This window comes from Dermacentor variabilis, chromosome 8 (assembly GCF_050947875.1).
Source record: "Dermacentor variabilis isolate Ectoservices chromosome 8, ASM5094787v1, whole genome shotgun sequence".
NCBI lineage: Eukaryota > Metazoa > Arthropoda > Arachnida > Ixodida > Ixodidae > Dermacentor > Dermacentor variabilis.
Window position 1 is genome coordinate 35,771,352 of NC_134575.1, and position 12,078 is coordinate 35,783,429.

At 49.0% G+C, this 12,078-nt stretch overlaps 1 protein-coding gene across 1 annotated transcript; it reads right to left on the reverse strand.

Annotated features, from left to right (window-relative positions):
- Positions 1 to 915: 915 nt before the first annotated feature.
- On the reverse strand, positions 916 to 8,293 carry LOC142589999 (uncharacterized). Its single transcript, XM_075701796.1, has 4 exons — positions 8,144 to 8,293; positions 7,180 to 7,548; positions 4,372 to 4,507; positions 916 to 1,021 (listed from the first exon to the last, which is right to left on the reverse strand). Exons 1-4 carry the CDS (start codon positions 8,261 to 8,263, stop codon positions 933 to 935), a joined length of 714 nt encoding a protein of 237 aa, XP_075557911.1. The 5' UTR covers positions 8,264 to 8,293; the 3' UTR covers positions 916 to 932.
- Positions 8,294 to 12,078: the final 3,785 nt, after the last annotated feature.

Consider the following 12,078-nt stretch of genomic DNA (forward strand, 5'->3'; position numbering starts at 1 on the left):
TCCAGTTGTTTACTGCTACCTGCGAAAGATAGCGACAGTGATGCGGGAAACACGGGCTAACGAGGAACATGCGATTGATGCAACGGGTCATCAGCGCGGCGCAAGAGGAAAGAAGGCATGGAACACTGGCGAAAAAGACTGTATGCGTGAGACTCTCGCTTAGCTTTATCCGCGTAAGTATGGTGGGGAATGATCAATGGGTCTAGCGCAAGTTACGTTAAGTCACGTGACAGCATTTTCCTCGCGTTTGACGTGCGCGACGTGCATACCATCGCAGGGCTTATTTCGAAGCCCACTCGTTTGGTGTCAGCATTGTTAGTAACCACGCATGGGCTAGCGAAAGATACGCGAGATCACGTGACAGTCTCTCCCACGTGGCTTGACGTTCGCTACGCGGGTACCTTTGCGTAGCTTTTGAGTTTCACGTTCGTTTGATATCCATGTCTGCATGGTTGGGAATCACCCATGGGCTCGCCAAAGTTACGTGATGTCACGTGACTTCTTCACGTGGATATGTATCCCAACTGCGGCCAGTCGTTTTTTTTTTATCCACTTTCATTGGCATTCATCGACCATTTCTTCAGATAAACTAAGGACTTCAATTCCCACTATGCGGTTCTTGGTGTCACTGTTTGTAGGGTCCTTAAGATATGACTAATAAAAAAGGAAATGTCGGCTATCGGAGTGCTGCGAAGCCAAAACTGGGCGGCTACAGCGAGCCCAGGGCCACGCCCTTCGAGGTGACTTTCTGCTTACGTCACCAAAGAGCGGCCAGCCAGCCCGCTGCGGCTCCGTGTTCCTCGCTGCCACAGCACTCTGGATGCTTGTTTTGTGCTTGTTCTTCATTGAAGCGAATGCTGCCCTCTATATCGTACGCGTGATACCAAAGAATGTATGCACACTTGGCTTCAAAAAGGAGACGTACATTTCTTTTATATGTAGGTGAAGAGGAAAATAAGAAGCGTGAAAACTAATTCGGTGCCGGCCAGCAGGAGCGCTCTCTCTAGGAAGCCGACGTGCGCTGTAAGAAAAGGAAGAAGAAGCGTTTTTCAGACTAGCGGCGCCTATGTCGCGTTTGTTCACTGTCTTTCAACGCTCCGGCGAGCAGGCATTCGCGTCAGCCATAAAATGTTCTATACAATTAGGTAGCTTTTTTTTCGCAATTTTTCTTTTCCTTTCACAAGCTCCCGTCCGAAGAAAGAAAACAGTAATACGTGAAGTTAGAAATGTTCTCCAGAAATGAAGGCGTTACACGTATAGGGCATCGGAACTGTTGCCGCAACGTGCCTTTAGGGTACTTATAGTTTGTCTCCCTCTTCCCCACTCACGGAGGAGAGCAACCGCACTGAGAGAGAGAGAGAGAGAGAGAGAGAGAGAGAGAGAGAGAGAGAGAGAGAGAGATAGGCAAAGGAAAGACAGGGAGGTTGACCAGAGGTTATCTCCGGTTGGCTACCCTGTACAGGGGGAGGGGAAAGGGGATGCAATAGGTGAGAAAGAAAGAAGGATAAAAAAGAAAGGAAAAAGAAAACCTAAGCACACACGCGCACTATTTCTGTGGGCACTGTCACGCAGCCCGCAAAGGGACTGAGACATCCTATTCGGACCATAGGGGCACGGCCTCGTCAGGTGGTCTCCCTCGCAAGGGCGGACGGTCATATAAACAGCTTCGGCGATAACACATGACCAGTGGACGCCGGCGCTTTGTTAAGAGATGTGGGGAACATTGCGCCAGTAGGAAGCTATTAACTTGTACATGCATCCATTTCAGAAAGCACGCACCTAGGAACGTGGACGAAGCAGATCAGATCCCCTATAGTGACCTTTCTTTTATTTTTTTTTTTTTTTTGAGAAGGGTCTAGGGTGGGGAGGGGGCAGTTTCGTCTGTTGTTTTTCTGTTGTCTCTTACAGCAATTTTCCCAATTGTACATACATATTCAATATGAAATAACTCTCGTCGCAATGTTACCAACCACTCTGTATTTCGATCTTGTTTAGTGTTTATTTTATGCGCTGAATGTCTTGTGCTCTCGAATGGGAGCAAGGGCACAGACTCCTTGTCAGGCAACCACTTGCCTTTTGGTCTGCGCCCTAGGCAACTGTACTACGTTGTCTGAATAAACTCTCTTTGTCTCTCTCTTTGTTCTTGTGGCGGTCGGCGGACTTTCAGCTTTGATGCAGAGGCGCCGACGCAATCGGAGCGTGCTCTAGAGCACCGGCGTCACGGGTTGCATCCGTTGCCGAAAGATTCGTTGCACCCGCGACCTAGCTACAGATGGCGAATAGTAAATTGAGATTAAAGCCAAAGTGGCTGTCTGGAGGAGGACTGCGAGCGAGGCTGAAGGCAGGGAAGCGGCGTTGCAGATGACGATGTGGGAAATGTGCGACAAGATGACGCTGACATTATGTGACATCCAGTGGCGTAGCTAGGTCGTCTGGCCCCCGGGGCCCTTAGCGCTTCTGTCAACCTCCCCCCCCCCCCCGAGTGTAGTCGAGGAAGGCGAGGATATCGACAATTTTCGGGTGTCTTGCGACGTATATGACACCCCCCTCCCCCCTACTGGCCCCGTGCACCCGGGGCCCACGGCCCCCCGGCCCCCCCTGTTGCTACGCCACTGGTGACATCTCCAATCAAACACAGAAGTAACTAAGGACTGAAATACTTCGTTAACGGATAATCGAAACGTCTAAAGTAAGTGTCAGTGTAAACATTTGGACATACAGTTCGTTAAAACCTCCCTGTGGCTTTGCTAATGCCACGTTATTAGAGGTCTTAAAAGCTTCTTGAAGGAAGTCTGTGACAGCTTATTTTAGACATTTATCTTCAATGGCAAGTAAACTTGACATCGGTAATCGCAATTAATACACGTTAGAATTACCGATAGTAGGCATTTATGGCACCATAAGAAACTGGGCAAATTAGAGTTCACTTCAGCAGGATTCGAACTTCCGACCTTGCATTCCTGAGACAGCTGTCTTAACCATTAGACCACATGGCTTTTTTCGATTCTTTACCTATTACGTGGAAAACAAAACTGAAAATATAATAGAGCGAACATCGCTACACACTCAAAACTCCGGCCAACACACACATGCGTCCAACAAGTGCGCCCACTCAGGCGGAGGTTTCTGCCCAGCGTACGCACTTGTCACACGAGCTGCACTTTCGCGCTGGGAATATTTTGTAAATAGCGGGCTTTTGACATGGCAATAACACAGTCTTAGTCTCGAAAGCCGGTACCCAGGACCGGTAGTGATGGTAATGTAGAATGATGGTAATGATGGGCGTAATGGTAATTTCAGCAGCACGTCGCCGGTGGTCGTACTGCCATTTCTTTTCCATTTGCCGCTCCTCGTATTCATGCTGCTTCTCGAGAGTCCTAACTATACATTGTCCACCCGCAGCGGTGCTGGAACAACAATGAAAGCAGCCGCTAGGCTGGTTCTTTTATATGTGAAAGGCTTAACGACGTCAGTCTCCACGTCGCAAGCTGCCGTCGCCGCCGCAGCTTCCACAACAGTAATCTTTATCGAGAAACGTATGCGCTGCGTGCTTCGTATTGTAATTAGGGGCACCTTGTCATCAACGATGTGGTTTGGATGCTTGTTTTGTGCTTGTTCTTCACTGAAACGAATGCTGTGCTGTATATCGTATGCGTGATACCAAAGAATATATGCACTCTTCACTTTAATCGCTGAAGGTTTTTTCTTTCTCGTAGCCGTAGAATGAATTTTTTTTCTTTTTTCGTGAGGACGACGCCACGAAAATTCCCGACCAACCGCTAACAGCTTCGCTGTAATATAAAACCGGAAAACGAAGGTTCCTACTCGTCGTCTCATCGGTTGGTTCACCGGCTTGCCTCACCACAATCTATCAGGATTTCACTGGAAAGGAGCGTTGGCTCGTAGCGAGCAACTCTGTCTGTGCACTGTGACACGCGCCACGTGCGCTTACTATTGTAGTGCTGGAACCATCGCACGCGCGAAATGGCTAAACAAAAAGAACCTGTGCCTGCCCGGTGGCTGTTGGCACAGCCCGGACTGCAGCCACGCGAAAACTGCTGTCATGCTGCGTTGTCGTCTGCCGATCCTCGTCGCGGCGTTTCTCTCCCACGTCGCTGTGTGGCGCTAGCGTCTACAGCTGTGGGGCGACTGAAGGTTTAGACGCTGCGGTCGAGCACACGTGAACGGCAACCCTCGCTCTATGTGTTCATTTAGACGAATAGCATTCGGATGGACTCGGCTACTCGCTCACATTGACAGCCGTCATCGTAGAGTTCTGCAAGATTTGTTCTGCATGTCGAAAATTCGAGAGATCCAAAGAGTGCGCTCGCAAACGAGATTATAGGAACATAAATGTTAACATTTACTTACCGAGCTGTGCTACTCGCCGGCACCAAATACCCTGTGGAGGGAATACGATGACGGCGAATTCTTTGATAATGGCCAAGACGATGAACGGACATGTGAAAAGGGCATAGCACATCGGGAAGAATTCCAGGACGCTCTTCTGTAATAGAAAATATGGCCGGTAAATTTTTTGCACATCTGCAGGAAAGAATTATGATGCACTGAAAGTGATCATAGCTCATTTTCACAGCGTGGGAAAGAAAATAGCAACGTCTGAGATGCTTTGGTGCAAAGAAGCTCCACAGTGAGCGACTTTGCGTGCCATCTTGCAAATCACGTGACACGCTAGCCTGGGGTTTCACTCTTAAGAATTTATTTAAGTGCGTATTGAGAAATGCGAGAGGCCGCTATGGGGGAAAAGGGCACCCTGGGAGTAAATAACGTGCTTATAATTTGCTGGTAAATATCTCGACAAAAGATGACTGAATCAAATCTGAAAATATTCTAAAGTAATGACATTGCGAATAATTACTAATATCACTTCACGCGGCACGCCGTCCTTTCAAGAGAAAAAATAATTTAGTTTCCAGCGCATTGAAGCAGAACACATTTGTCATTCACGCTATTCTTTCGACGCTTTTAATGTAGCGTATAGTACCAAAAGTAAGAACTTGTGTCATTACACACTGTCCATGCCCGGTATATACGCAAGCGACGATGGGGCTCTAGCACACGATGCTGGATAGACTGCAAACAGCATTCAAGTCTTCAAGCATCTCCGAATGATGGACACAGCGCCCACTTGTTTTTCTCTTGGCACATCCAGGAGGCGCTCTCGGGGCACTTATCGAAGGTCCAGTGGTTTTATATCGGTCACGTTAGCGTTCTGCTTGGTTCCGCTATACAAGTTTGAACCGTGCACTGTAGCATATGACAGCGCTAGCTTTGCACCCGCACGCTAAGGTTAGCGCACGCATTTCATGTTAAACTAAAGCGCTTGTTCTGTGGATTTTCTTCTGCACTTGCTCCACGTTCTGCTATTTCTAGTGGCACGGCTACCTACAATCACTTCTAACCAAGCGGCTGCGAGAGCAGAGCTTGCTCCAACAGTCGAACGTGCCAAGTGATGTCACGACCGAGTTATCGTTCTCTAGTTCATATCTCTACCCAGTTCATCTCTAGCCAGTTCATATCATATCTCTACCCAGCAACGGGGCATGTGCGGGCACCATCTAAATGCCGACAAGTTGGCCATTTCTGCAGGAGAGCGTCTCTGCACCCGTGAAGTCATTGTGACGTGCGTATTCCGAGACCCCAGTGGGATTCGGGTGGGGGGGTTAGTTGCCAGCACTCGTCATGAAAGCACCACGACGGGACGCTTCCCAGAACTTCTGCGGAAACTTCCTCAAACAGGAGTCCAAGGATTGGTTCAAGCGTGCTCAGAAAGCAGACCGAGCCTATCGGCTCCAAGGGCCTGCTTATTGCTGATGTCGAAGTGTCGTGCTCTATGCCAATGCATTGAACTAGTACATTCAACTAGCCAAGCGGGTACGTGGTTGGTTATTTAGGGGGCGCGGAGAAGAGGGAATTAGCACATTTCCAGTGTCAGCGCACACGTAAAAGAAAGCATGGATGGCTAGGGAATTTTAGCATCACTACGTAGGAGAAAGGTCCACCCACAGTGGGGAGGAATGGAACTAGGCGTAATTATAACCTGCAAAAATACTACACTAACAACAGGCCAGAAGCACAGAAAATGATTGTTTAATGATGCAAAATTAGAGATGCATTAATGACATTCGACAGCTATGTCAGAGCTAAGGCTAGATATGAAAGTACACGAAACAGCAACTAATGAAAGGAAGAAACAATTTTAATGATGATTCGAAGCGCAAGCCACTGCTTTCGGATCCAGGTGCAGGATGTCGGAACAATCCGAGTTATAGACCTATAATTGAGAACATACTCTCGAAACTGGTGTCATGCTGGAGATTCATTTCAAGTGGATACATCTTGGAAACTCACCGCCTACAATGAGTAATTTCTATATGTGCCGTAAACTAATCAATTAAGAAGTTAATTCCTGAATATTTTTAATTATTTGAATGTGTTTCGACGTTTCGTGCTACTAATGTCTACTGATAGTTCCGATGCTTGAATGACGACGATGAAATAATCACTAAGGCACGATTACGACGGCATAGCAACGAAGCAATGACGACCATAAGATGGAGGTGGCGAAACAACAACGTATGAACGACGGCGACGACATACTTGTGCTGGAGGAGATGCCTGTATTTGCATACATTACGCGTTGCCTACACACCGCCTCGGTTCGCACTAAATCTGGCTCCGGCTGATTGTGCAGGTGTTAACACTGGTGTAACACATGGACACAAAATTCAACACGACGCTGCGATATCCAGAATAGGTCCTACGTCATTTTCCCGCCGAGATATGCGAAGCTCGCCTTTTCGCGAACTGCGACGTATGAACGGGCTCTCATTATGGTGACGTCACAACGCCGTCACAGCCCAATAACTGAGTGGCCTAACTACTTTAATACAAGCACCAACAAAGACCGGCAGTATTTCAGCCGCGCGGGGAGGAAAATTTGCCAGTATATTGAGCGACCGTTACGCCTACTTCTCTCCAGAAAACCCTGCTGCAAGTGAATAATTACTAACTACAAAACAACAGACAACACTTTTTAATCTTTGAGATGCCTCCCGTATGCGCGACTACCAATCGTGTTCCTCACGTGACATCTTTGAGAAATACGCACTAATTCGTCACGAACATAGGTTACAAGTGTTTCGTGAAAATACGTACCCTGATACTAACGGGATGAAGAACGGAAAATGCCTTCCCGAGTCTTCTCATAAGGGCGAACTCCAGGGCCAAGTGCGCCAGGTCCAAAGCGCCGTGGATCTCCCGGTAGGTTTCGGCGTCGACATACGGGAGCAGCACAACCGGTAGCGAGGAGAGCAAAGCTCTGGAATCTAGACGGGCTATGCTCTCCGCGAAGGGCCCCAGTTGTCCCGGCGGTACGACGTTCCGCGCCCGAGCCGTCATGATTGCTTGCGCCTGCCGGATGACTCCGTGTCTGGTGACGGCCGTCGCCGGGAGCGTCCCCGTCCATCCTTTGCAGCTTCCGAAAAACCTGAGGCAGCTGGAAACCGTTGGCAACGCCGCCTGTACCTGAAAGCGGCAAACGACGAAGCCAACGTTGAGAGCAAAGTCATAACGGCACTTTGGCAGCGTAAACACACGGTCACACGGAACGTCGCTGCAGTGCGATGACACAATGCGCCTGCCACGAACCCAGGGCGGGGGTGTATGAGAGACGCCCACAGCGGCGCGCTTGGGATTAATTTCCACAACGCGCGGTTCTTCAACGCACACCAAAAATGGCGGCAAATGAGTACAGCCACCCGTATAGGCGGAAAATTCTCATTTTCCCGAGGGGGGGGGAGGAAGGGGACGACCGGCTACTCGGGCCCCAGAAGAAACTCAAAAGAAACCTCTAATGATGCGGGTAACAGAACCCTTTGGTCATGACACTTTAACGGGGGGGGGGGGGGGAGCGGTGTACGCTTCGGCATCGCCTGGGGAGGGGGCTCGGGTGCCGGGGCCCCGCCGCCACGACCAGGAATGTAGTTTCCTGGAGGATGCTCCCGAACGGAGCGTTGTATCCGCCGAGCCATTTTGCTACGTGCAGAGGCAAGCCGGGCGGTCACCGCCCTGCAGTCGAGAGATATTCCCGACCACTTGCTCACAAATATATATTACTCACATCTCCTTCGAAAAACGTCAAACGCGGGGCCCCCTTGTCGTTCAAGTTATGGTAGAGACAGTCCAGGTAACCGCGAAAGCCAACCATTGAAAAATAAACGAAGGAGAGGAGCCACAGCATGGCGTCGAAGCTAGCTATCAAAGGCTTCAGGTAGATCCTCTCGTGCTAGAATACTTCTGCTTCTTCTTCTTCTTCTTGCAAAATTCAAAGGCTTCAGGTAGATCCTCTCGTGCTAGAATAATTCTTCTTCTTCTTCTTCTTCTTCTTCTTCTTCTTCTTCTTCTTCTTCCTGCAAAATTCTGGCACGTCGTTTCAACGAGGGGGTGGTGGAATTAGCCACGGTTTTCAGTGGAATCATAACGCGAACTTTTTGCTACCCATATTGAAGTGATAGCGAATAAAAATTATTTTCTGTTTCCTGAACGGTGGTCATGGCTTTTTTTTACGAGGACTATTTATTACGAAACTAACACGATTCAGACAAAGTTCTCTTCCAAGCACTGGCGCGTACCCACTACGGAGGACTGGCCGAGAAGCAGGCGGTTTCCAATACGTTTAGAACTAAAACAAGACTAAATTTCCATAGTAGAGGGTGGGAGTAAGAAAATGTGATTTAGAAGTTAAGAAATATTGTTAAGAATTTTGAGACGAAATAATTTAACATAAATAGATTGTGATGTCGTCCATGCATCCACCGACAAGGACGCCCCAGCGCAGCAGTGACCAAGCGCTGTTGGCGTCACCTGGTGGCATCCCTCTTTATAGAGGCGCCACTATGAATAAATGGACTTTCAGGATGTCGCTGGATAGCATCCTCTCCCACTGTTCCGCACTCGGGTTTTTTTTATGGCTAACAAGGACTAGTAAGGCGTGCACGCAGGGCAGCTACCCTCAGCGGAGCTCTGGACTAGGGGAACCCACCCTGGAGAGAAGATGGAAGACTCCATCTGAAGCCGCAAAAATCACTGCAAAATAGAGCAAATAAACGTTTTTCATCATCATCATCATAATCATGAATAAATGGGGATGTTACGAGCGGTTCTTCGACTGTTCAGTTGTCCTTCCTTCCACGTCGACGGGCTGCGGAGCGATCCGCCTTGTACGGCGCTTCCACCGCCGTTGACGACATAACAATTGGCGGCGACGTGAAAAGGTCCACTACTGCGGGCACTACTTCCGAACCTTACCCCTGCTACGATACTGCTACTTCGGATTATACTTCAGTGATGGACGCCAGGCACTTTGCTGCTACTGAGAGGCATCCCTCTTCTATACCTCTACTCCCACTGAACACACGTTGGACTATTAGCCGTCTACAAGACGTCTTGGCAAGGTCGCCAATACTTGAAAATCATGGCAAACGTTTACAAGACATGTTCAATATGTCCTGGCATGATATCTTGTGCTTCCTGAAGACGTCTTACCAAAATGTTGTTGGATGTCTTAAAACGTCTTGTAGTCTTCGTGAAGACCGTCTAATGCACCACCGAATAAGGAATGTAAGACGTTTCGCAAGACATCGTGTAGCCGTTTTAAGAACGGCTACAACTGCATGGTGCTCTGACGTCACCGTAATAAAAGCCCGTCCATACGTCGGAGTTCGCGAGAAGGCGAGCTGCATACCTCAGAAGACCTATTCTGGATATCACAGCATCGTACACGAAACCAGCCTGTTTGCCACCGCTCTGCGCGAGAACTGACCCGCCGCGCAGAATCGGGGACCGCCTCTTCGAGTTCGGAACTGCTGGCTCAAAACACGCGAGAACGCCTGGTCAGGTACAATGACATCACCAAGCACTGCCAGTTAGGCAGGCGGTTGCTGCCCCCACCTCACCCCATGCTGAAACGTCGCCAGGCAGTCATCTGGCGACAATTGCAAACACAAACATTCCCCAGACCGGTGCGATTGCAGCACATTTTCCCCGAGCAATACCCGAATGCTCTTTGGAAATTATGTCAGGAAACTAGAGCGACGCTGTCACACATGTTGTGGGAGTGTCGGGTTACATCAGCTACAATGGCAGTAGCTCCGGAGGCTCTTGCGTCGAAGTGGGCCGCCGCTCTGCGCAGCTCCAACCTCAAGACACAAGAGTGGGCTGTCCATGGAGCAAGCCCGAGAGGCGGCGACGAGGCAAGGCCTCGAAGTCCCCTCATGGGAGACCTGAGCCCGGGTCATCAAATTTGCCGGATTCAGAATAAAGTTGTTTCCATCCAGACGCTTTGGTCGCCGCATCGCGCGTCCGCGCCACGTGTCTTCTGCTTAATTCTGCCACCTCGTGACGCCATAGCGCTTGGTCATTGCAGCACTGGGGCGTCCCTGTCGTTGGATGCATGGACGACATCACAGTTTCTTTATGTTAAATTACTTTATCTCGAAATTCTTAACGTTTTTAACTTTAAATCACTTTCTTTTGCTCCCACCCTCTAATATCAAAATTTAGTCTCGTTTTAATTCTAAACGTACTGGAAACCGCCTGCTTCTTGGCCAATCTCCCGTAGTGGGTGACCGCGGCCAGCTTTGCTCTGCACGTAGCAAAATGGTTCAGCGGATACGACACTCCGCTCGTGAGCATCCTGCAGGAAACTGCACTCCTGGTCGCGGCGGCAGGGCTCCGGGATTCGAGCCCCATCCACAGTGTTGTATCGGCGGTTTCGAAACCGAAACTGTATCTGACCCGCCCTCAGGGTACGCTGACCTAACGACGCTCAGCCTATTTAAGGGCGTGCGCCATAGAGTTTCATATTAGTATCATCATCGTCATCATCATCATCATCATCATCATCGGCCTGGTTACGCCCACTGCTGGGCAAAGGCCTCTCCCATACTTCTCCAGCTACCCCGGTCATGTACTAATTGTGGCCATGTTGTCCCTGCGAACTTCTTAACCTCATCCGCCCACCTAACTTTCTGCCGCCCCCTGCTACGCTTCTCTTCCCTTGGAATCCAGTCCGTAGCCCCTAATGACCATCGGTTATCTTCCCTTCTCATTACATGTCCTGCTCATGCCCAATTCTTTTTCTTGATTTTAACTAAGATGTCATTAACTCGCGTTTGTTCCCTCACCCAATCTGCTCTTTTCTTATCCCTTAACGTTACACCATCATTCTTCTTTCCATAGCTCGTTGCGTCGACAATTTAAGCAGAACCCTTTTCGTAAGCCTCCAGGTTTCTGCATATTAGTATAACTAGAGGGAAATCTGGCGCTGCGATCGTTCAACCATCATGGGAATGATGGGAAATACAAGCTTCGGATTGGCGTTCTATTGACTGGCAAACTAGTCTACAAGTATTTTTTTGGCAGTTTTGGTTTCGCTCGAAGCGCTATTGCTATAACCTGCAGTGGGACAGTGCAACGCAAAGTTCTCTGCCTTTGTTATGTTGCTCGAAGTGGCGATAGCGCGCTGGGCCAGCGGCTAGGACGATGTTTGTGTCGCGGTGTGGTGTCGAAGCCCTGACGAGAAAGCAACGGCATCGTAAACGTTGAAAGAACATGCTTTGACCGTTTGGACCTTGGTTTGTTAAGTGTGTTAGGTTGCCGCTGTAGCTTTACATGTTTTATAAAACTTCAGAATAGTAAAAAGAAGGCACTACTGATATAAGACATAGATACTTCTAGTGGCTTGACAATCAAATTTTATTGAGGGCTTTATTATGCATTGCTCGTTTATGGGCTAACTGAAATGCGTGTTTTAGGACTTTGAGAACACAAACTTACTGTGGTAGGAAAGGTTGCTGCTTCCTGGCTGTAGCCTAGTTTTGCAAAATGGGTAAGTGCAAAGCCACGCCGTAACGTACGCTTCGGAAGCGGTACGTCAACATAAACTAAAATGAAGCACACTCGTAGGAGGCTTCAAGCATCCCTGCTATAGCAGTGCAGCAGATGTGCTTAAATGTACTTGAAGACGTTCAGCAATCGTGACAGAGTGATGTGTGG

What these genes read in the sequence shown, in the direction of transcription:
- LOC142589999 (XM_075701796.1), bottom strand. Translation starts at nt 8,263, where the DNA reads ATGCTGTGGCTCCTCTCCTTCGTTTATTTTTCAATGGTTGGCTTTCGC. An exon ending in TGACGTTTTTCGAAGGAGAT is followed by an intron (nt 7,549 to 8,143) that starts GTGAGTAATATA and finishes TGCCGCTTTCAG; the next exon opens with GTACAGGCGGCGTTGCCAAC. An exon ending in TTCATCCCGTTAGTATCAGG is followed by an intron (nt 4,508 to 7,179) that starts GTACGTATTTTC and finishes TTTCTATTACAG; the next exon opens with AAGAGCGTCCTGGAATTCTT.